The sequence below is a fragment of the Nyctereutes procyonoides genome, unplaced genomic scaffold, assembly GCF_905146905.1.
Source record: "Nyctereutes procyonoides isolate TBG_1078 unplaced genomic scaffold, NYPRO_anot_genome, whole genome shotgun sequence".
In the NCBI taxonomy this organism is placed as follows: domain Eukaryota; kingdom Metazoa; phylum Chordata; class Mammalia; order Carnivora; family Canidae; genus Nyctereutes; species Nyctereutes procyonoides.
The window spans coordinates 7,798,217-7,823,493 of NW_026575134.1; the positions used below are offsets into that span (position 1 = coordinate 7,798,217).

Here is a 25,277-nt window from a genome sequence, read left to right on the forward strand (position 1 = left end):
ATAGCACAGGGGTCTCAGTTGTCTACCCCTGTAAGATATGTGAACACACAGTGATTTCATGTCAGAGTGATTGAATTTGGAAGGGGCACACGTGAGAAGGAGAACGTAAATATGCTTGAATCATTTGGAATTCTTCGTTGCGTCTTTAAACCTCAAAAACTGTATGATGTATCTTACTTTTTCTCTTCTTTTTCTTTGGTTTTATTTTCAAGTGAAAGATACCTTGTAGACTTCAGTGAAAGCACAGTTTGAGTTAAAGAAGCTTTTAACCTAGAATGAGCCATAAAAAGGGCATCTTGACGTGGGCCACGGGGCAGATGGCTTTGGGAAGTCTCGAGAAAAGTTTCGCATTGACCTTTCTCAAGCAGTCACCGTACTCTCCTTGTCTCCTCTCCTAGCCCCCCATGCTGGGGTCAGCCCAGCGGAATACTATCATCAGATGGCTCTGCTGGCTGGCCAGCGCAGCCCCTACGCAGACATCATTCCCTCCGCTGCCACCGCCGGCGCTGGGGCCATCCACATGGAGTATCTTCATGCCATGGACAGTAAGTGAGGGGGCTCTTTCCTGTAGCCTGGTGGTGGTGGATGCTGACTCGTGGGTTGTAGAGATGGATGCACAGGTTAGGTGGTTGTCTAACTTTTGAAACCAGGGAGGGAGGAAGAATAATTGGTGCTTTGCTCTGCCCGGTTTTCTAAGAAGCTTCCACATATTTGGCCATCCTGAGATTCCTTATAGAGCTCTACGAGACCAACAAACTGGAAGATGCAGACGATTGTCATTTGGCAGGTGTAAAAAAGCTCTCCTGCCCTGATTGTCCTGATAACAAAAAAGAGATGTGTTTGATGATGTGGATGTACTCACCCAGTCACTCCTTGAGGTTTTCTAGATTTTAGGCTTTAAAACTTAGTCTTTATTTTATTCTTATTTTTTGTCAGAGATTTATCTATTTATTTTAGAGAGAGAAAGAGAGAGCACATGCGAGTGGGGAGGGGGGTAGAGGGGGAAGGAGAAAGGGAATCTCAAGCAGACTCCCCGCTGAGCAGGGGGCCCAATATGGGGCCTGATCCCAGGACCCCGAGATCATGACCTGAGCTGAAATCACGAGTTGGACGCTCGACCGACTGAGCCACCCAGGCATCCCTAAAAAAAAATCAATTTTAAAAAATTAAAAATTAAAAAAATATAATTTTTTTTAAAAACCCTAGACTTAGTTTTTACATTTTTTCCATGGGTTTATTTTGCCTCATATGTTTTCCTTACAATAACAATTATATTTCACTACGACCTTTAATCGAGGAAAACTGAAAAGCATTTCCTAATCAGAAAGAGCTATTTTTAGTACATAACTGTAGAAGATAATGGCATCCTTTGATGCTTTTTACATCACTTAGTTTTGGATCCCTCAAGGCTTATGGTGATGTCTTTGGGTCACTTATCTAGACATAGAGACAAATGAGCCTGTGAGTATCACGGTTCAGAACATCTGAGAGTTCTTATTTATTCACACTCTTCCAGTTCCATTTGCCAGGTGCCAAGAAGTGAATGCGAAACATCGTACGAGGTGTATATCAATGGAGGCCACTGCCCTTTGACTATGACAACCGCATGGCTTTGAGTAGGGCATATGCCAGGGCTTGGTTGGTTGGTTCGTTTCTCTGGTGGCTGTGCTTTCTCATCTACAGTCTGTTTGGGTTCTTCTGTGACACAGGTGTACCCTGGTCAGGTCTCTAGTGATGGTGAGTAAGGCAGCCTTCGGGTCTGGAGTGGAGAGAGGGCGGTTGGTTCACACAGGGCGAAATCTACAGCCTCCATCCTCTTGTGGCCACGAACAAACCCAGCTGGGTTACGCGGGGTCCCGGCTTGCGCTGCTTTCCATGGAGTTCATTACCACACCCAAAAGTACAAGAAACGTGTTCCATCTTCTGCAGGGGTTGTGTTGTTTGGCTTTGTAGAGTCCAGAGCTTACGTTTCAGATTCATCATAACCACATTTCAATTAGGGATTGTGGGGAAAAAGTTCAGTGTTATTATGCAAATTAGTTATTTGAAAATCTGCAAATAAAGAATTAAAATAGGGGAGAGTCCTTGGAAGGTCAGCCGTATTGCCTTCTACATTTGATGAGAATATGTTCAGTCAGGCAGTGGCGGTTTTTATCTAAATAAAGGATGAAGCTACCCTTTTACTTTGTAAAAACTAATTAAAGGAATTTTAATTTGCCTGAGTATATGGTAAATTGATTGTCATTAAGTAGGAATTTAGATGTCCTATCATTCATCACATAAAAAGAAACCTCCTTATTCTTTGTCAGAATTCTTTATTAGAGCAGAGAAACAAAACAATTAACAGAAAGCCAGATCGGAGATATCTGTGTTGGAACAATAAGAATGCTCGGGCTTCCGTTTCCGAAGGAACCCGTAAGATCAGTGTAGACCTGGGCCGCTTCTCTCTTGGCTGTTTCTAAAATGTGTACCTTGGGTTTTAGCTGTTCCCCTCCCCGGAGGATCCTGAAATCACCGTTCCAAAATGCTGACTTTTCTCTGTTTGCTTGCTTATAAGGGGGTTAGGAAGCATATATTAAAGGGTTGGAAAGTGCTTAAAATACTACCTTCCTTCAAAAAAAAAAATTGAAATAGCATTTAGTTAAGCATAACATAAGAGCACCCAGCATTTCAATCATAGGAGACCTTTCCAACAGAGAAGCAAAACAATTCCAAATTACTACACTGGAGGTGCACCTGCAGTGTCAGAGCCCAGCTGGTATCTAGCTGGTCACTCGGATCCATTGTTAATGGATCTTCAGGACTCTTCAGGTGGTGAGAACCACAATAAACTGGTTTTTGATGAGCATTTGACATTTAAGTATGCCGACAAGGGGCATATCTTGGTTTCCACCACTTACAGGACAGAGTATTTATATGTCACGTGTTAGAATAAGCAAGTCTGTTTTATGGCTCTAATTCTGTCTTTTGGGATTGATGACCTTAAAAGACAAGAGAGCAAGTAATCCTAAGAGGAACATTCTAGAACCGAGGGCTCCCCCAAAACTACATTATTCGTATTGGTGGAGACTTAATTATTAAGAGCCCACCCTGGAGAGAAAAACAGAAAGGGACTGAACCGACCAGGCCATGGGCAACAACAGGAAGGCTTCCTTGGAAGGATGAAGGAAGGCCTCTGGGATCTGTCTGTGGGAGATGGAAGGGGCCCCTAAGACCTTTCTTGCTTCACAGCATCAATGGCCACCTTATCTAGTTAGCGATTTAAAGAATTAGAAGTGTTCCAGGAATCCTCTCTGTCTAGAATGTCCTATTACTCTTAACTCTGCCCGTGATCACTGAGACCCATCGAGAAGGGTTATTGCTGAGGATTACATGAAAGTAGACACTAAATCTGGAGTCCCTGGTGTTGTTTGGAAGTGGAATATATTTCTTCACTGAAAAACTATGATGAAATTAGCTTCTCATAAGGGAGTAAATGTGAAACATTTATGTGTTAAGGCAGATGCCATAATAAGATGCTGATTTAAACAGTAAAAGATGTGTTCATAGCTGGGAAAGCCATGCTGGTAGGAGCACGACCTAAATCAGGCTGATAACGAAATGATTCTAAACGAAGAAACTCAGTTTTGAATGTGTCTGAAAGAAAAAATTGAGGAGCCATATTCATCTTTCAAATTGGTTTTCCAGCTTTACACATGGATGGTACTAACTTGACTTCCTAAGCTCCAGTTTGTGATTTATTTTTTAACCATAAAGTATATCTGTGTATTCTCTGAGATCGTCTGTAGGCTCCTATCCATCTATATCGTTTCATTACATGGTCTCGAAGCACGTTGGATTGTTATCTTGTGTCAAGGTCCATGATGAAAGTCCATGGAAGTTTCCAGAGACCAAGCGCCTAGGCTTCTTTCTCTAAAGAAGGCTTACCTTCTGCTTCTGTGCTCTGGGTACTGCAAAAGTGTAGTGCCCCCGTGTGAAAGTGTACCCATACTCTAAAATAGAAACCCTCCATTATTATTCAAAATTAATCGTGTTTGATTTGCTTCTTACGGAGTGGGATTGTGCTCTCGTTCTTTCGTTCAACTTGAGTTTGATGACTCTGTAACGTAAATTTGACCTTAGTGGAGTGTGGGCCTCTGGGCCACATTCATAGCCAATCCCTAAAATTCAGATCTCTAGTGTCTACCATATTGAAGGCAAGTAGGCATATTTAATTGTTAACTCTTTAGGTAAAAAAGCATTGTATTAAGTTGGCAAACATTTACGCGTGAGTTACTAACCTCCAGATGAGAACTTCATTGGAAGAGTCTTAATAAAGACTGGATTTCTAATAATAAATGCTTTATTCCCTGTTGGTTCTGACTGGAGAAGCAAGGTCCAGAGGATTAAAATAGATTCATCAAAGCCCATATTTTAATGCTTGTGCATTAATATTCCAACTGGAACATCTCCAAACCATGCTGAGATTTGAGATGTTTATTGGGGCTTATGCCTTTAGAGTATGGGGAACGGAGGGGGGTCCCCACTCTCGGCGCTACTGGAGGGAGAGAATTCTCCATCGTGGAGGGCTGTCCTGGGCGTCGCTGGGGGTTCAGCAGCACGCCTGGCCCCTGCACACTAGATGCGAGCAGCACCCCGAGAATTGTGATAACCAGAGTGTTTCCAGATGTTGTCACATGTCCCCGGAGGCATAATTGCCCCCAATTGAGAACCATTAATTTCGGGTAATGCATTTATCTGTTGTGTTAGTAAAGCTGTAAGTATACATGGATCAGACAACTTCAGAAATCTTAGGGAAATGAGGGCATAAGTAAACTGAATTTTTAGTCTTTGGATACTTTAATTCCTTCTCTCCTTTGGCTCATTGCCTTAATATGGTGCATGTTGGGATGGGGCGGGGTGTGTTGTGTAGAACTGTGGGGACCACTGTCTTTGTCGCTTGTGGTGAATTAATGATGGGAATATCTAAGCAGCCGTCAGATTCATAAATCACTAGAAATGAGCGGGATAACACATAAAAGTCTTTCCCTTTTGTTTAGCAATTTATCATTTTGCCTGCACATTAATAAACAGAGCTCCCCCGAGGTAAGCCCTGGAAGATAAATATTTCTCCCTAATTTCCTCAATTGTAGCCAGTAGATCACCAGTGGGTGGAGAGGTACTTGTCACCGCAAGTTGCCGGCTTCCTCTCCTCCACTTCTTCCACCGGGGCAAGTCGCGATACAGAGCAGGTGCCGAGCACAACCGCAGGTAATCGGGTTCTGTTTTGTTTATGTAACAGGCACCAGATTCCCCAGCCCCAGGCTGTCTGCCCGGCCGAGCCGAAAACGTACACTGTCCATATCACCGCTGTCCGATCACAGCTTTGACCTTCAGACCATGATAAGGACATCTCCCAACTCCTTGGTCACGATTCTCAATAATTCCCGCAGCAGCTCTTCAGCGAGCGGCTCCTACGGCCACTTGTCTGCGAGTGCAATCAGGTACGTATTTTCCAGAATCCATTATGTGTTTCTTGAGCAGAGGGTCAGTGCTGACAGCCCGTGAGGATGAGCGCGACAGCGCGACACCGGGCCTGCCCCGGGTGCCGAGCAGATACCGCTGCAGGGAATTCCAGAGCCAGTTAGAGGGCCCAGAAGAACTTGTGGCGGACCGTATAGTCAGTAGCCCGCATGCCCAGGCGTAGTTCCTCCGTAGAGGCAGTGAGCAGGGCAGATCTTTCACCCAAGCCCCAGGTCCAGCCCCGGTTGCGGAGCACCTGGCAATGACAGGAGCAGAAATCGGAAGACCAGGCGTGGTGTGATTCTCGGCTGTTCACCGCGGGGGGAAAGGTGCACATTTCAGGAAGGAAGAAAAGGCGTCAGCAGGATTTTTAATCTAAGGGAAAATACATGGGATGACATCAGAAGGCGTATCTGTCAGAGGCGATGGGGCAAATGAAGATTTCCTTGTGTTCCTATTACGTATTTTTAGCTTAATTTGAAAGCTCTCTGTTTTGTCACCCTACAGCGAGAACATTTTGACACTCCCTTTGGTGAGGGGCCTCGTGTCTGCACTCGCATGCGAGGGCACAAACGCGGGCTGCTGTAAACGTGCTTCCTGTAAAATATTTCTCGCTGCTAATGATCAAACGTGGGCTGATGTCAATAAGTAGGGAATAAAAGTAAGCCAAGTGATGAGTTTTAGGTGTGTTTACACTGCTTTTTTTTTGTAAGATTTTATTTATTTATTCATGAGAGACACACACAAGGAGAGAGAGAGAAAGAGAGAGAGGCAGAGGGAGAAGCAGGCTCCATGCAGGGAGCCCGATGCAGGACTCGATCCCAGGACCCCGGGATCACGACCTGAGCCAAAGGCAGATAGATGCTCAACCGCTGAGCCACCCAGGCGCCCCACTAGCAGGCAGTCTTTTTGAACTAGAGTTTTGCAAACCATGGGTAGTTCTTCGCTTTAAAAGGACGTGTCAAAGGCTGTTTTCGCTAGCCTTGCTCTGAGTAAGTGAGGATTTTATTATCGGTGTGTGTCTACACATGGGCAGTAGCTTCAGTTCTTAGGTGATGGGTGTTCCATGACGGGTATACATATTAGAGAAACCCCAACAGTCTGGGGAAGAAAACGCTAGCGGGAGTAACACAGCGTATTTACTAGAAATGATGGATACCACCATTTTTTCCATGAGGTTCTCAATTACCGTCCTAAGTCTTTGCTTGTTCAGTTATCAGCAATACTCCATGGCACACAAGTTAGTGTTTAAATATTATAAGTCCTATGTTGATACGACGGGATGTCATTTTCTTCTGCTTTTCTTTTGTTCGGTTAATGTGGTCATTAAAGTGTGGAAACACAGAGCAAAGCCAATAACCGTGCTTACGTGACAGCAGTCCGTAGAGGGAGGTCCTGCGGTGTCTTCGGGATTAGCCACTGTCCTCACAAATGCTTTGGAGTTGGGCACAGATCAGATTCCAGCTTTGCCGCCAGCTCGGTAAACTTTCCTTGCCCGTCGGCTCTCTGGAGTTCAGCCTTCACATCTGTAAGCTACAGACAGGGCACCCCTGTAGAGGGCATGGCGTGTTTTATTAAAGCTGGCGTAGGTGTGCAGTGGCAGGATGAAGACCCCCTACCCATGGGCGAAGTCTCAGGAGGACTGATCCCGGATGGTGCCCCTCCGGGAGACGAGCTAGCACGGCCTGGCCCTGGGACCCCCACGATCATCCCAGGCTGGCTCTGAGGAAGTGTGCCCGCCTCTGAACCGCAGCCTGGCTGTTCCCGCACTCCTGGCACATATTCCCAGGATCATAGGCTGCCAATGACCGTATCTCAATTTGCTAAAATTATGTAACTATTATGTGGCTTGACTAGCAGTCATAGCGTGACAGTGGTAGAAATATGGCACACCAGGATACGCGCAAAAATGAGATTCGCACAGAATCACTTGTGAGCATTTGTTACTCTTGCTTCTCCTTAATTTTTCTTCGCTCTGGCTCTCTGCCCAGCTAGCTTGACTTTTCCCAGCATCTCAGAGCCTCAGATTAGAATATGGTGCAGACGGTCACAGTGTTGTCTTGCTTTATCCTTACCTCCCTCCCCCCATCTTCTCTGCCTTCTGGATCTGTTCACCTCGGCCCGGGGGACCTAGTACTGGATCCTGACGGGGATTGATCATCTTCCCCTGCTTCCAAGGAGCTCCAGCAGACCCTGTCGTTCTCATTAGAGCTGGAAAAAGAGGTTTGCCTTAAAGACCAGTCAGGTCCCAGGAGGGCCTGCTGTTGCCAGGGGGGCCCGGCCACCATGCACTCCTCTTCTTCCTCACCTTTGGATCCTTCCCATTCTTTCTTCTGTCTGGCAGCCTGACCTCTCCTTCTTCAATGTACAGCCAGTGTGGGTTAGGACCAGAGGTCGCTTTTAATGCACGAAAAGCCATGCAGACAACCCAGGATGTCTTCAGCCTGCCATATAATACAATAACTAGAGCAATCAGCCTCGGCACCACTTGCCCGTCCTGTAGCTGGGGTGATGTTAGTGTTTTGCTTGCCCTGTTCCAAGTTTGAGCTTGTGACCTAAAAACTGACTTGAGGAATAGTCTGTAAAAGTGGTAGGACCAGTGAGTGGCAGGGAAGGCGGGGGGGGGGCGGGCAATGTGAGCAAAGCTGAAAAGGGTAGCTGACCTTCTGGAGCAATACAGATAGTGGAGCGAGTGTGGCCTGAGGGTGCGTGTAACCAACCGCTGCTGTGTACCAGAAGAGTGCTTGGTACGAGGCACGCTCACTGTTTCTGTGTCACAGATTTGGCAAAGTGTACTGTTCCTCATGTTTTACGCTTCAACATGATGGGTCTTTGCTAGAAGTCGGAGAAGGTCGAGTGCCGATATCCCAATCCCCTGCTTCGTAACTGACCCCAAACACACTGGACCTTTTGCACTGTTTTCTGACACCTGACCTGCTTCTGGAACTGGCAGTGCAGAACAATGGCTGTTGGTTAACATAGAAGGACGGCATTCGGTGTGAAGTCACGCATTCAGTTTGCCAAAAAATGCCATCGCTCTCCTCCACGTAGCATGGGGTTCGGGTGTTACTCCCCAAGGGGCTGATGATAGCATTTGCCGCTCTTTGAAATCCCTGTATTTCCTGGCTCATCCAGGGGTTTGCTCTTTGTTTTCCCTCTGCCGGAGAGCACGGACCAGAGGGCTGCACGCTGCCGCCCGTAACACCTGTGCCTTCTCGCCCTGACATCACTTGATGAATGTTTTTCTTCGGTGAATAAATGAAGGAGCTCATTTTTTTCAGCGGGGGAGGAGCAGGGGGGAGAGAGAGAGAATCTCAAACAGGCTCCACACTTAGTGCAGAGCCCGACTCGGGGCTCAGTCTGACGCCCCCGAGATCACGACCTGAGCCGAAATCAAGAGTCGGATACTTAACAGACTGAGCCACCCAGGCGCCCCTGAAGGAGCACTTTAATGAGTAATTGGAATTCTCATCAGCACCTTTATTAAAGGAACTTTCTACCGATGGCAGGTGAATAATCCTGATTTTCAGAATGTTAGCAGTCTTTATGAATAATATATGTCCATAGGTTGAGAGCTATAGAGAGATAGAAGGATGGATACAAAATAAAAGGTTAAAAAAACGAATGTCTGTCTTTGTGTATGGTTCTCGTATTTATGTATTTGGTGAATAATTCAGACTGCTATAGAAATACCGCAGAAGGCAAATATTTATTCATGGAAGCCGCTTGGCGTACTCGATTTCGTCTTACTTTTCAACCCTATTGTCCAAATGTACGTCACAAATCTTATCTTTTAAATATCATAACAAAAATGACCTTTCCAAAAAAAAACAAAAACAAAAACAAAAACAAAACAAAACAAAAAAAACCCCCTGTGCACTCCAAAGGGTCATTGTGAACGATTCAGCTGTCTCAAGAAATTTTAACTTGTCCGTCCCCCTGAAGACTCCAATCTAAGCCCAGATGAGTCACATTTATCAAATACAACCTGTAGCCTCCAGCCTCTGTGGCTAAAGGCGGATGTTGTAAATACCCAGTTAATGGCAGGATAGTAGAAGTGCCGTTGCCTCTGCAAATACCTTCCCCTGGAAATTGCACCGCAGTCAGAAGAGGGGGGTTTCGGATGACGCTCCTCCTCCTGTGGTCTCCAGGCCAACATAACCTGCAAGAAGAAATGAGTAGGCCACTCATTCCTGTCCCACCAGTGACAGCGTTCTCGCTCTGAATTTTATGGCCAGAGCGAAGGTGGGCTTGTGTCCTAGTGGTTGTAGGCCTGGTGTGGCCAGGACAGATATCTCGATGAAAGCGGGGGTCAGGTGTCACGCGCCGGAGCGCCCCAGTGAGAACAGTGTGTCCGCCCACGGCCCCGGAGCCATGGCTGGGGTGTGGACGGTGGCCTGTGTCCTAGAGCGGCCACACTCGCGGGTCCCAGGCTCCTGGAGGAAGCCACCGTTGTTGCTACTTCCTGAGGCAGGACAGGCACCAGCTGGGCCTCCAGCAGCGGCTCGGCTCTGGGCCGGTTTGCTTGTCACAGGTTGGGTGGGAGACCGTGAAGAAGACAGCGGGGGTGAGCACGGTGCCGATGACCAGGGTCCTGCAACTCTGATTGCGTCTTCTGAAAGTGGTGACAAACTCCTTCTCCCCCAGCAGCAGTGAAAGTGATTAATACCGAGAAAGGTAGTTTTTATTTACTCCCATCTGTGGTCACTGGTTTTAGACAGCACCTCATTTATCAGTTAGTCGTTCAGTCCCCCAAATATTCAGCTGCGTCTTCAACTGTACTAGTCGCCGGGCCGGGCCTGGGGCTGCCAGGCGTGCGCTGCACGAGCCCTGCCCTCGCCGAGCTCCAAGCAGGTACGAGCAGGGACCAGATGGGGCCGTGGGGTGGGAAGGGATGGGGCGTCGAGGGAACGTCAGCAGCGCAGGGCTCGATCGATGGCAGTGACGGGGGAGGCACGCCCCCGAGGGGGCAGGCAGGGGCCGGCTTGCGCACAGCCATCGGCCGCCCGTCCACCCGTGGGGGCCGGGTAGGGAGCCTCGGAAGCCTCCCCGGAGGCTGGGAGGCTGCGTTGTGTCTGGGCGGAGGGAGCTGATGCCCGGGAGCCTGGTGGGCTGCACCAGAGGCACTCGGCGACTGCCGTGCTGCACAGAGCCTGGCGGGGCCAGCTCGGAACCTTCTCGTTCTGTATCCCAGGCCTTCCTCCTCTCTTTTAGGCCTCCCCAGTGGGAGGCCCGGCTAAAAGGATTGGTCGGAAGTGCTCGTCCTTACAGGCAAATAATAATTCCTGATGGTGTTTTTGAAAAGCTGATTATGCTTTTTCTGGCCACATCTGCATGGCCGAGCCAGTTCCGTGATTTGGGTGCTCCCAGCCAAACCTCATCGGAGAGGGTGTCACCGCTGTTCATGTTGACAGAGGTCTTGTCTGGTTGTTGGTTTAGGGCAAGTGGCTTTTCAAGCCTTTTAGAACACTCTTGTCCCGTAAAGCCGGACGGATTTTGGTGCAGAGCAGTATCCACAGAGTGTGCGCACCTCCGTGTAAAGGTTGGGGCGATCCCTGCTTGTTTTTGTGAGCGCCCGGGTCTAATGCTTGTGCTCATTACTTCTGAAGCTGCTGCGTTTTCCAATAAACGTGCCCTGGGAGCTTTTATGGATAGAAGTGGAAGCTTTTATTTTTCTCATTTCAAATAGAAGCACGTGCAGGCATGTGTGTCCCTGGGCCTGTACCTATATGAGCAATAATGCGTGTTGGCCCACTCTCAGCAGCACTGGGGAGGCCCCGTTCCTACTTTGAACGGCAGCTGTTGCGCAGTAAATTCCACAGCTGTAGCCAGCAAGGGGACGGTCTCGTTAGTGCAACAGCCACAGAGTAGCCACAAAGTCGGTTTTGATTAGAACGCCTCCTCCTCCCCCACTTGCTTCTCTCCTCTTGAACCCGGCCTCCTCCTACCAGGCGCTGACTGCTGCCTGCCTTTGCCTCGTGATTTCATGAGCCGCAGAGCCAGGAGACACCGGGTGCTGGAAAGCAGGTAGCCTCGTTGGCTTCTTCACACAGAAATTGCGGCCTGGGGGTTCTCAGTCCCTGTGCCCCTGCCTAGAGCAATAAATACATCGTCCAGGTGTCACATGTGCCTCTTCGAAGGCTGTTTCAGAAATTCACATCCCAGCAAAATACAGCAACCAGGGCCATTAACGAAACACGTGTTTGTAGGTAGTTTGCACTGATTTCAGATTTAAAACAAGACTGCGTTTCCTAAGAACGCAGGGGTGCCACATGTCCTGTACTCTTCACACTGGTAGGAGATGGTGAGGGTCCTAGAAATGGGCCTGGAAACCCATGGGCCTGTCTGCAGAAGATGTAGGTCAGAAGTGCAGAGCACCACTCGTGCACACTCGTCCTCGAGGCCCTGTGTTCCCACAGAGGAGCCGTGGCACTGCGTGCAGTGGAAGTGGCCCTCCTCCTTCAGTGACACAGGTAGGGACAACTGCCATCTGGATGGACGTCATTAAACAATCAGGCAGAAACTTTTACCTCTCAGCATGCAGTGGCTGGGTGATCCAGCCTCTTGCCATCTTTCTTGGAGCTCCTTGATTTATTTGCCTTATTTTTACTGAATAACAGATCTCTTCCATGCTGTCATCAGCAATGTTTATCCTGCCAATGTGAAAGACCGCGGCAGGCCAAATTACGCCACTCCACGTACACTGTTCCCATATTGCATTACCCGGCACCCCCTACCCTCTTTGCCTGTTGTGTGTAGAATGCCTGAGTTGTTTTCGAAACACATATGGGCTTATCTTATAGCCATTTTAACTGGATTTCATCCATCCAACCTGAATATTAATGTCCGAAATACCTTTATGTATAGTAGGGTTGAATGAATGTTGAGCGAATGATCTTCAGCAATAGGAACTTTTAGGGTTCCCACTTATATGTCATTCTAGGAATCAAATATAAACTTGATGCACTGATTGATCATAAGGTTTCTGTACGAATGTCAGCTCCCGTTACTTCCTTGGCGTGAAAAAACAATGTTGTGAAAGTGGAAAATGATTATGAATTTCAAAGTATGGTGTATTGGTTATAATAGATACCTTTCTAGTTGCAAAAATTATTTCATGCTCTGGGACTATACATGGGATATATTGATGCATCTAACTGATGCATGATTTCATGTGTGCATTTTATGAGATTTATTTCGCTTAACATTTTCTTTCTATTTACACTCCAAATTCTAGCTAGGTTGGGGGAAGTTGCTAGAGTCCCAGACAGGAGACTTCCAGTTGAATGAGGCGTGACTATGCTACTGACTGCAAATTAAGAAACAAGGCCCAATTTGCAAAACTTGACCATACTTTGCAAAAGAGTATTGGAAAACCTTTACCTCTGATTTTTGATAGAGAGTAAATACATCAAAACTTTTTCAAAGATTCAAAAAAAAAAAAAAAAACCTTTTTCAAAGATTCGGATTTGGGGAGTTTTCATTTTAAATCTTTGGAAAACAGAAGAACTGCTTCCCACTTAGACATCAGTTTGTTGATCACTGTTAGCTCAGCACCGAACATAAAGGGGGAACTGACCGTGAGTAGTTTTATAAAGATGTGCTCAGAGTTCTGTCCCTGAGTCACCAAACACAGAGGAATGCTCCTTTAAAGTATTTTATTAAAAAAAAAAATTTCTTTGACTGTAAATCTCTTCTACTGGCTGGAAATTATATTTAGTGGATGAGGATGCCACGCACATTATGGTCAAGGACCTACAATCCACACCTTTCTCCTTTTCTGCTCTGAGGAAAGTAAAAGGCAAATTAATATTGAAATTAATTTATTCTGGTTTAATAACTGTTGTTTTAGAAGAGCGTCTCTCAAAAGTGTTTTGCAAGGATCACTAGTTTCTAGAAGCTCCCCCACATACTGTTGCACACTGTGTCTGGGATGGGATGCCTAGAATGCACATCCCAGGTTGACAGCTCCGCGGGATCTTGGGATGGTTGAACCCATATTCCTCACACTTGTATGACTTGAGCACTTACCTTTCCTCTCCTCCGTAAGACTTACTCTTGGATTGTTGTCTCAGGAGGCCTGTGACCTTGTTAGCACATTGCTTGGGAAGATGGGGGCCATCTGACTTTGCCTCCTAGTGTCATCAACTAAACATAAGTAAATAAATTGTAAGTCACATTTTTATAAATACTTGTCTTTTAAATTACCCCATCTTTCACATAGTCATTTGGAAAAGAAGTAAAAGCTACAAAAATAGTCCTTTAAAAATTATATTTAATCTGGTAAATATTGAGTGAAGACACTGTGTCTCTCATGAATAAATAAATAAAATATTTTTTAAAAAATAAAAATGACGTAAAAACTAAAAGGCTTGAAAAGAAGAATCGATTTGCTAAAAAACCCAAGTGATGTTCTGGAAATAAAAATTGTCATAGGAAAAAAATATATATATATATTAAGTGAAGAGAATCCAGAATTCAGATTGTAAAATTAATCTTTCTTCATGTGATCCACAGGAAAGAGTAGGGTGAGCAGAAATGTAAAAGGCTTTGAGGAAACAGCCCTCAGGTGGACCAAGATTTTAAGGTCCTTTAGAGGATGAAGAAGAGATTTATAAAAGCTCTCAACAATATCAATCCTTTACATTTCTAGAAAATTGTGGAATGAGTACATAAACTATTCAGGACTTCTAAAGGTGGGATTTATTTTTTTTTCTTCTTAATTCCGACCTCTGTAATCATCAAAGACTGTCCTCAGTCCCTAAAGTTCTATAGAAAGACATGAATCTAGGTACTAGCTTTGTTTATATTGTTTTATAGACACATCGCCAAGTGGCGGTTTTCGGAAGAAAACGTATTTTTCTTTGAATTGAGTATTTGGAGTTTGATAGGCCCCCAAAGAGGTCCTCATCTTGAGGACATTTGTAACCATGGTAAGTCAAGGATTTTGAGATGAGGAGATTATTTTGGATTATTCGGGTGGCCCTGATGTAATTAAAAGCATCCTTACAAGAGGAAGGTGGGAGTGTGATATGGAGCCACAAGCAGAGGATGCAGGCAGCTTCTAGAAACTGCAAGAGGCAGGACTCCTGTAGGCTCCAGAAGCACCCAGGGCTGGTTCCATGAGCCAGTAAGGTAGCGTGTGTGTGTGTGTGTGTGTGTGTGTGTGTGTGTGTGTGTGTTGTTTTAAGCCACTCAGTTTGTGATAATTTGTCGCAGCAGTAACTGGGAACTAATAGACTGAAGGAGAGGCCGGCGGCTCAGTGGCTCAATCCTGAGCGCCTGCTGTGTGCTGGGCCGTGTTCCAGGCACCGAGGGCCTGCTCCCTGGGACGCCAGGGTCTGGAGGGAGGGAGGGTGTGACTGGCCGAGCGCAGGTGTGGCCAGGGAACAGCAGTGTCCTCCAGCAGCAGGTGATCGGAGGGGAGGGGCTCCTTCCGAGGGGGCCTGGGTCTCAGAAGGCCTCGCTGTCTGAGGAGGTGACAGTTTAGCTAAGACCCAGCTGACAGAAGGGAGGCAACTGTGCTGAGCTCAGCAGGGACCCCGCAGGACCAGCGTGGGGGGCCTCTGCTCGCCCCCACCTCCGCGCTCCCCCGTGAGCAGGAGGAGCCGGGCTCCCCATCCTTGCTGCTGCCGTGACAGCGCCAGGGGCCGCGACGGTCCTCGAGTTCCAGAGAGGCTCTGTGGCCCAGAGGAGCAGCCCGCCGCCCGGGCACCTCGAGGAGCCGGTGGCAGCGCGGGCTGTGCGGGGCGGGACCCGGCCCCCTGCCCGGGACTCCTGGGGGACAGCGTGGCTGGGCTGGCTCCTTCGGAATAAGCGGCGAGGCGAGCCCCATCGTGTCCCCTGGAAGCCGAGAGCCCCTGCATTCTGGAGAATGTATTCCTGGCACCTGCTTCTCCCCGCAAGGGGACGCGACGCCCCCCAGATGTGTCGCGAGCCGTGCCTGCCCTTCCCCGAGTCTGCTGAGGTCAGGGGGAGGCTGGAACTTGCTTTCCTTCCCTCTGACATCTTTTGGAAAGTAAAATCGGACCCGTCCTGCCCGGCTGTGGACGCCGGTAAATCGCTGAAACAGGCCACCGAGAGCATCTCCTGCCTTGTGGGATCTTTCCTCTGAAGGCCTCGACTCTTAATCGGGTCCTGGCGTGCTGAGCCCCCCGATGCGGTGCCCTCCCGCATCCGACGTGCAAGGGGCCGGAGGCGCCCCCTCCACGCCGGCCTGAGCTCAGGAAACTCTGGAAAGGTGTCCGGAGGCTCCCGCAAACTCTGTGTCACATTGCAAATGTATGTGGAGTGGGGTCTTTGGGTCTTTGCTTTTTTAATGAGCAGAATAAGGTACTTGGACTTAGTAATACCCATTCACCAAAAGGAAAGGGGTGGGGGGGGGCGTTAAATCATTGTGTTTTTTGATGAATGGCTTGTACACTGAAAAATAAATTGGACAAACTGGCATAGAGCTCAGTGAACATGAAATCAGCTATTAGAAGAAAGCTTGTGAACAAATTCTGGGGCAGATATGCATCTTTTGATTAATGCCCTATCAATCATCCACACAGCTACCTTAGCGGAGTCTCGCTGTAATCATTCACGGTTGCTTTCGGAAACACGGGCAGAAACTATAGCACTGCAGAAACGGAATATTATTACTGATTTCTCCCTAACTTGCCATGAACAATGACTGTTTTCACCCTGTTTCTGCTTGCCTTTATTACAGAACTACAATGCGGAATGAAAGGAGGGTTCCTCCAAGCTGGGTGAAATTCTCCGAGGGTATTCTTAATGATATTCAGTCTTAAATGGGCAAGCTATTGTAATGCAAGGTTCTCTGTAGGAATAATAGTAATGTAATCCCATTGAAGCCGCCTTTCATGGATTGTAGTCAAATAGGCAAAATGTGGAGTCACATTAATGAACGGAGTATATCTTCGGAATTATTACCCAAAGTTGTTGAAGTGGTCTGAATTTTGTTATTGTAATTATTATATTCTCAGCTAATGCGCTTACCAGCAATAGTAATTAACCCACCAGATTGGAAATTTGCATGAATCCTACCTTTGACATGACAGGAAACCCTGATTCTTTCTGGGTATTACACAGCAGGACGGAGCAAATATATATAAATATCCATCTTTTCTTTTTTTTTTTTTTTTTGCCACTGATTTATGTTTTAAGAAAGACATGTGCATGAATGCAATTATAGTTTTTCACGCATTTCCCCGAGAACCCTTCATTCTCTTAAGAGGATTTGATTCCTAAACTGTGCCAGCACAAAGAACGGTTCGGGACTGTCTGCCCGCCGAGAAATGTTCAGGTAATAGTGTGGCTTCCTCGAGGCCCACTGGAGGCTGGACGGTGCTGGGGCGTAATGAAGCGGTGACAGGCATTAGCATGTATAATGGGCTTTCCCGGACATTTACTGCTCTTTAGCTGGGAGAGGGAGCTGTGCCCTCCCACTGGAATATTCCTCTACCGAAGCCCATTGATCACCGATTTCAGCCAAGAGAGGTTAATCCATCAGCTTCTGTAACCAGACGGCACTGATGGAAATTCTTTAGGTGGCATTCTGGATGAACCAAGCTTTCCATCTTTACAAACAAATGAGTGATATGACAAGCATGGTGTTCAAAACACATTTAACCAATTGATTTTCCTTCCTCTTGTAATAAGATCCGGAGACATATGAAAGCACGCAGCGTGAGCCGAGATTAAAGGAATTGGTCCATGCACAGCAACATACGGCAGTGAGAGCCAATAAAAGTACTATAAAGCATGTAGTCACCCATTCTCTTTTTTATATAAAGTTTGTTATTGCAATAAATAGCTGTTATTGAGCTGGTGCCTTTTGTTTCCGTTGTGCCGAGTCTTATGTCGGGTCTGTGTGTCTGGGCGCACGCACCCGCGTGTCTTGCCTTAGGAGCCACGTTTCCCCTTGGAAGCGTCCAGGATGTTCCTCAGTGACCGTTTTTACCTTCTAATTTGAACACACAGACCCGATGTCGTTTGGGGATGGTAATAACACCGGTACAGAGGCGCGGCCACGACGTGCCCGCGGCAGTCTCTGCGCTCCGTGTGAGTGACAGTCTTGTACTCTCTGTTCCCCACCTGCAGCCCTGCCCTGAGCTTCACCTACCCTTCTGCACCCGTGTCTCTCCACATGCATCAGCAAATCTTAAGCCGACAACAGAGCCTAGGCTCGGCCTTTGGACACAGCCCTCCGCTCATCCACCCTGCTCCAACTTTTCCAACGCAGAGGCCTATTCCTGGGATCCCTACGGTGCTCAACCCCGTCCAGGTCACCTCTGGTCCTTCTGAGTCCTCACAGGTGAGAGAGACAGCTCGATGAGTCCAACAGTCTGGTAGTCCTAGAGGAGAGCCCGACCTCCCCCTGAGCTCTGATCATGCCCAGTACCTACGCGTTCTCGTGGCTTTAAGACTGCCGTCGTCCTAACCCTGGGCCGCAGTCTCCAGTGTTGGTGACCATGTGATGTGTGTGGTCCTCGTTAAACAGTAGCTTCTTCCCCCAGAGTCATTTCATCCATGGTAGCAAGGCAGGCTGCTTGATGAGGGCTGGGCTCCCTCTGGTCCGGTGCTTGTGTAACCCATACGTTGCATGGAGGCGTCGCTCTCATCTGGCGACCATCCACTGGCGCCTAGAATCGTGTGATACTTCCCGGGAAGACTCAAACCATGCTGTGCCCTCTGCTCTTGTCTCCTCACTAATACGGCTCAGAGAAGAATCTGAATCCCTTAATTAAAGAACTTTGCAAACTTTCTTTTGGTTTGCTACCCACCTCGCAACTTTGTTCTTCTAAATAGCACTATTGGAGCTCATTAAAGCCCAGGCCCCCTGTTCTGTTCTTTTAGCTTTTGAAAAAGCCATGAGGAGTTTATACTCATGAGTTGAAAACAAGGAGCTGCCTCATGGATGCATTCTCTGGCTTCGAACACATTTTCTGAGCTCTGCTGTCATGGGATGGGGCATGATCAGAGTCCTGTTCTAGGACTCTAGGCCTCCAGAGAGGCCTGCTCGTCTACAGCTTCATGTTATATACAGTATACAGTTCCATGTTATAGCTATAGTCCATTTATTGATCAAAACTTTTGTGTGTTTTTTGTTTGTTTTTGTCCCTGTCCCTGCAAATGTGACCAGCAGAATAAGCCGACAAGTGAGTCCGCTGTGAGTAGCACTGGTGACCTGATGCACAACAAGCGGTCCAAGATCAAACCTGACGAAGACCTACCCAGCCCGGGGCCACGGGGCCAGCAGGTGAGGCACCGGGGCTCTGGCGGCCAGCTGGTTCCTCCAGGATGATGTCTCTGACAGCATTTCCTTGTCCACTGTGTTCTTGGCCTGGGCCCTTAGCCATACCCCGCATTTGACACAAGGCCATTTACGGAGTCTGACTCAGTCTCTTTCTCTAACGCAGAAGCAAACACTAAAACGCTGTGCGGGGGATCCCTGGGTGGCGCAGCGGTTTGGTGCCTGCCTTTGGCCTGGGGCGCGATCCTGGAGACCCAGGATCGAGTCCCACATCGGGCTCCCGGTGCATGGAGCCTGCTTCTCCCTCTGCCTGTGTCTCTGCATCTCTCTCTCTCTCTCTCTCTCTCTCTCTCTCTGTAACTATCATTAAAAAAAAAAAAACAAAAAACAAAAAACGCTGTGCGGGGTAGGAACTGCAGTTCTGCAGTTCATGGTCTAAGTGGTGGGATTAATTTGTGACCGATCACTGATATGACCAAGCCTCGGTCCTTAGCCCTGGTCTCGGGCCGGAAATACAAACTACTGGCCCTAAGCCCGAGCTGGGCAGAGTTGATGATATTCCTTACACAGACCATGGTCTTATTTGTTCTTATTTTGCCTTTTTCCACTTGCCGGGAGAGCTTGGAGAACGGAGGGATGGATCAAGGCACAACTAAACTAACTTGAAGCCAGTTAGGTTCTGGTTGTTTAACCAGAGTCTTGAAAGGGCAAGTTTAGAAATTCCAGTCTGGTCTCTGCTTTTAGGCCTTTAGCTCCTCCAGGCTTCAGTTTTAAGATGTGTTTGTTACGCCTGTAATACTGTCTCCTAGGGCCCCTGTGCCTGACACAGGAAGGAGGTCAGTGAGTGTTAATTCCCAGAAATAGGGGTTGAACAGGAATCTTGACATCCACAGAATCTGGACCTTTCTACGTCCAGGCTGCATCAGCCCCAAGCTCCAACTCCCTCCGCCCAGATTTCCTTTCCAGTGAGCCCTTTGAGGATGGAATGAGTGGGTGTCATAGGTTCTGAAATCCAGCCTTCTTGAATTTTGCCGGCCAATCGCCTGGCTGGTTCCGCCTAAACACTTGAATACAGTTTTTGTCACCCTGCCCCAGATGAGATCCTGAATCTGCACCTAATCATCTCCCAGAATTCTGGAAATTCTTTTCATTTTTATTGCTGAAGCTACCTCAGGGTAGAAAAGACTCCGCCGCCAAGCTGTAGATGCTGTGGTTCTTGGGCAGCGAGCCACGTCCTTGCAGATGGGAAGTTGAACCAGGAAGATGTGATCCCTCTGAGGCCCACAGAGTGCGGCTCACAGTCTCCAGAGGCAGGGAAAGCGGAGTTAGAGTTCCTAGTCAACCATTTCCCTGATTCCAAACTATGAGGATAAACGAATTAATACACTAGAAAGAATCTAACTGAAAGAGCAAAGGCCAGTCTCTTGGGTAAAGACGACGCGACCTCATTTCATTGCTTCTCTTTCGGGATGACATTCTCATTTCTCTCTTCCCTCGTGTTCAGGGGCCAAGTTTGGTCTCAGCTTCTTATCACCGTTACGGTTTGGACTGTTCCTACATCCCAAATTAACAACCTCTGAAGACATAGTTGGTAAATCAGAAAACATGCACACAAATGATTCCATATGTTTGACTACTTCTGTTCACAAAATCCAGCTGATTGACCTGGGCTCCTATTTTTTCCCCCCTCCACTGAAAAATTGCCTCAGGATGAAGACCAATGGAAGTTTTGTTTTTGTTTTTGCTTTTGTTTTTCCTTTCTCTTATCTTTCCTTCTATTGTGTCTGATTTTCCCCCCTTCTCCCCTCCCTCCCCACCCTACCTCGCCACCCCTCCCCGCCAGGAACAGCCAGAAGGAACAACCCTGGTGAAGGAAGAGGGCGACAGAGACGAAAGCAAACAAGAGCCCGAGGTCATCTATGAGACCAACTGCCACTGGGAAGGTTGCACGCGGGAGTTTGACACCCAGGAGCAGCTGGTGCACGTGAGTGGGGGGCCCGGGCAGTGGGCTCTGCAACCACGTGACCTTGGCCCTGACCCTGCGCTGAGTCAGGTTTCGTAGCCAGCAGCGTTGCAAACGGGAACGGGCTTTATGACTTTCTGAGAAGAAAGAAAACTCTGAGCCCGGGTGCTTGACCTGTTCAGTCAGCTAAAGCTTAGTGTAAAATTCAATAAAGTCTTCAATAGAGAGCGTAATGACTCTGATCCTGTAAGCCCGAAAACACTATTTTGAGTTAGCGTCTTTGATGGTTATTGAGTAATAGTAAGCTGGACATGAATTATTATTAACCTTTTAACCAAGTTTGATTCTCTTCTCCTACACCCAGCGACGGTAGGAAAAATTGTAGAGGGGGCCGGGGTGGGGGTGGGGGGGCGGTTCCTTTTGTTTTTTGTTTTTTTGTTTTTCCTTCTGTTCTGCAGTCTTCCTCCAAACCTGCAGGGTCGTGGGAACGTCCCACTATGTTACGCAGCCATGAGTCTTCTAGGTGGGATAGGAACAGGCCTGGGGAAGCTGTTAGCGCAGCTCCTTGATGTAAGGCCAACCATTTGCAGGGCGGGTAGTCCCACGGACAAAGTGATGGGTCATTGTAGAATGTGTTCAGGGGCGTGTATTTTTGCAGCATGGTCACGCCTCGTCTTACTGGTTTTTATTCCCAATAACGCAGTGCACTCCCCACCCCACGGGCATGTACGTCCCGGGCTAGGCTCACTTCCTTTGCCACGGCTTCTTTGGATTTGGCTCTGTCGTTCACGCCAGAGGATGGAAGGGCCGCTCCGTAACCAAGACTTACGAAGCCGCAGGGTCCCATCGAGGCAGTAAGGACGGCCTGCTACGTGTGGCTGGTTGGTCAGCTTATTTTTATGTGACATGACATCTGACAGAGGCGCTCCATTGTGAGTCCCCTGCCCACCCACTGCACACGCTCACCCTGTTCTCTTTTCCTTTTTGGCAACTTTTAATTTGGGATGATCCCTATTTCCTGATAACCCTTCTCCATTTAGACGCTGCAGTGATAACCATTCCTGACACACCCCGCATTTCTCACCGGCCGCGTGAGCTCCTCCAGGGTGTCTTCTGCAACTTGGCCTGTGTGCCGTGATGTGGTCCACACCTCGCCGGCCCGTCTAAGTGTGAAGTAGATGGTTTTCCAGGTTTTGCGATCCGTGATGCACAGAATGTTTTGAGGCGCCAGCGTGACATCAGCACGGTTCTCTCCCCGGCCCGTTCCTTTTTTAACCATGTCTCCTTGTAATTGTGTAGGAAGAATTCTGGATTCCTCAGCACAGCAAGAACCTAGAAAGTCGAATGTTTTTAATTAAGGTGTATTTCCAGATTTTTCCATGACCTTAATTCGATGCTTTCTCTCTAGTTTGATGCAAGTGTTATTTTTAAGCCAGGCCTCTCTTAATGGCCCTTCCTGCTTGCTGAGTCTTAATGGAAACCAGAGACATGGTAATAGCAAAGGGGTGGGGGAGCTTGGCATGTTTCTTTTAGCGTAGGCAGGTAGTCCCGGGGGGGCAAGTATGCCAGGAATACCCTTCATGGTACAGTGAGTAAACGTCAGACGTGAGGAGTTGTTTGCATGGAAACTGCCATCGTGAACGAGACGTTGCCCGTGCTGCTTGCTCTTGAAAAACGTCCTCTTGAGAGGTGACACTCTACCCTGGTGCCTTTTCTGAGGATAAGTCACTGTAGTTTCCAAGGGGGGCTTGTGATGATGGTTCAGCTGTTAGCAGGTGCCGGATGGAGCAAGGAGCTTGTTCTGAGCCTGCAGTTGGAAGGAATCGAGCTCCTCATTAGAGAGCAGGAGCAGGTTTGAAGGTAGCGTCTGTAACCTCCCCGCTGCCCACCTAACGTGAAAGCTTTTCAGAGACCACGGCTCTTGGAGGTGTAGATAATCTCTGTGGCGAAAGCTTTTAAGGTAGTGATGATGTTTTGGGAGGGAAATCTGAGTGGTTTTAGGGTAGATCTGCTTACACGATCAACTTACATGACCACTGTGTCATGGGCCTTACCGTTAAAAAAAAAAAAAAAGAGAGAGAATGAATCCGTGTACCATGGAAATTTTTGTATTCCAAATCAGCCAGAAGGAATTCATGTCAGGGGTAGGAGAAAATCCAATATATTACCTTTATGATATTAATTTTAATCTGAGATAAAGTATGTACGTTAAATGGCTTAAAGTTATAGAACTTGCAACCACCTAAATAAAACCACCAGTTTCTAGCACTATTTCCCACCCTCTTTGCTTGTTACCCGAAGTGTGGAGAGTCCAGATTTGTGTGTTCAAGGGGAGTTTGCCCTTTGCCTGACGTACAGGTACCTTCCCCCCCGTGGGTATATCTGGTGGCGTTAGCGGTGGCCTGGGGGAGCGCGGGCACTTTATTTTTTGCCGATTGAAAGAATGGCTCCACGTCCACCTAATCATTTTGGTAGCAAACGGAAACACAAAAAATATACCAGTTCTGCAACCTACTTCTTTAAGGACGGAGGGAAGGATGAACTGTTTCTGTCGCCGTGTCTTTCCTCGGAGAGACGACATTCTGTGAATTAGTTGCATTTTCATGCTACATGCGACCAAGAGGCAAGGTGTTAAAGCATTCTGATGCTTTGCCTTATTTATAGCCATGACCCATTCTTTTTCCCCCTCTTACAGTTAATAGAAAGATTCATGATTCTTCATGGTTGTCTATCTAGTGTCTGACAGTCCCGACTGCCTGCTAAAGCAAGTCACTATCTATAATTGATATCCTTCCGTGGAATAGGGTGCTGGCTGCAATTGAAGGGCTTTGCTGAAAGCTCTTAAATCCTGACAAGTTCTCTCCTTGTTCTGGTTCAGTCGCTGAGCTGCACGGTTGGGATTCCAGAGTCATTTGAACTGGGTGCAGAAGGGAGGCATATGTTTCACATTAGCAAATTGCAAAGTTGAAGAGGAGAATTAGGGACTCGCCGGCTCTGCCCGCCAGGTAGTCTCGTTTCCAGCGTAATGCGCCCCGTGTTCCCTTGGAAAGATTACCTCGTCCTATTACTGTCCGAACAGATGGGCTAAACGTTGCCTTCCCCTTCTTCCTCCTTTATTTCAAGCGCCGTGTCCTCCTCCAACTGCGTGTTTATTCTGGGTTGGCTGGGGGGGGAGGGTCTTTATCACGGAGACGTTTAATGAATTTCTCTTCCCAGCATGATCATTGTAAGTGGGATTGGTTACTCCCAAGTTAGTATTAAATTTGTCAGAAATTCACTTCCGTGCCCAGAAGCGAAGAGGATAGATGTGTGTTTTGGTTCACCACATCTTTGTTGGGTTGTTAGGTTTTTATTGTACTTTGTCCCTTTCTTGGTGTCCGCTAAAAGCGGAACAAGGGAGTAAGAAGGAGGTGCCATCTAAAAATTAATTCAGAGCGCCTTTGGGTAGGGCTGAATTTATTATTGATTTGTCAAGATGCAAGCGCCTTGTCTTCCCTGGGCATCCGAAAGCGTGTATTCTCACACCTCAAAATAAGTGGGGAGGTCCACATTTTCCCTTCAATTGCAAATTAGTTAGACCCTCTTTTTTTTGCTGTTGCGTGTTTTATGTTCCCAAAAGATGCGAATCTTTACATTTATTTCTGGAAGTCGTAGAATATCGGTTCTCGAGGCGTTTCTGGTTTTGTTGTTTTTTTGAAGCTATTGTTGGCCTGTGAAAAGCTCAGCTTCTGTCCTCAGGCCGGGCCTCTCCCAAGGGTGGGAGAGGCTTCCAGACCCTCCTGAGCCCCATTTCTTGCTTGCATTCCTTCTCTCCTTGCACCATGCCCCATGTTTGGCTCCAGGAGGGGCGAGGCATCTGAAATATTGTGCTTCCTGAGCCCACGCTAGTGGGATGCATTCGCTGAAACGTGCGTGCTGTGTTCCCCAGTGACCTCCTGCGCCCCATCAGCGATTCCGAGAGGCTTTTGCCAAAAAAGAGAAGGACTGGAGGTGAAGAAAGGGCAGCCCTCAGTGCAGGTCACCGCTGCTCAGTGGCTGGTGATGGTTGCAAATGGCAGTGCTGGGACCCAAAAGAAAGAAAGTCTCATCACCATCCCTAACGTCCACCTGTTAGCTGTATCTCTGCGCTTCTCTACCCTCTGCTTCAGTGGAGCAACCCTCTCTCTGTTTGAGAAGTAACACACATAATATTCTTTCCTAAAGTCTATAAATTGCCAAATTATTATTTTTGTGAAGATTTTTATTTATTTATTTATTCATGAGAGACACACAGACAGCAACAGAGACATAGGGAGAGGGAGAAGCATGCAGGAACCTGATGGCGGGACTCGATCCTAGGACCCAGGGATCATGCCCTGAGCCGAAGGCAGACACTCAACCACTGAGCCACCCAGGCGTCCCAAATTATTATTATTATTTTTATTTTTTACCAGTTTTATTCCCCACACCATCCCCAGCAGAATGAGTCTGCAGCAAGGGCTGTAGGCAAGTCCACCGCGGTGGGTGTCGTCTCCTGCCAGTGAGGCCGAAGGGCAGAGAACGTGAGTTGTGTTT

At 47.6% G+C, this 25,277-nt stretch overlaps 1 protein-coding gene across 2 annotated transcripts in view; it reads left to right on the top strand.

Moving 5' to 3' along the window:
* Positions 1-25,277, top strand: part of GLI3 (GLI family zinc finger 3) — a 269,486-nt gene that overhangs the window by 186,813 nt on the left and 57,396 nt on the right. Inside the window, exons 6-10 of one of the 2 annotated variants that reach the window (XM_055301317.1) lie at positions 399-545; positions 5,282-5,483; positions 17,608-17,821; positions 18,650-18,766; positions 20,604-20,744. In XM_055301317.1, coding sequence (XP_055157292.1) covers positions 399-545; positions 5,282-5,483; positions 17,608-17,821; positions 18,650-18,766; positions 20,604-20,744 — 821 coding nt within the window. The remainder of the gene's footprint in view (positions 1-398; positions 546-5,281; positions 5,484-17,607; positions 17,822-18,649; positions 18,767-20,603; positions 20,745-25,277) is intronic. The other variant, XM_055301318.1, reaches the window with a different exon arrangement.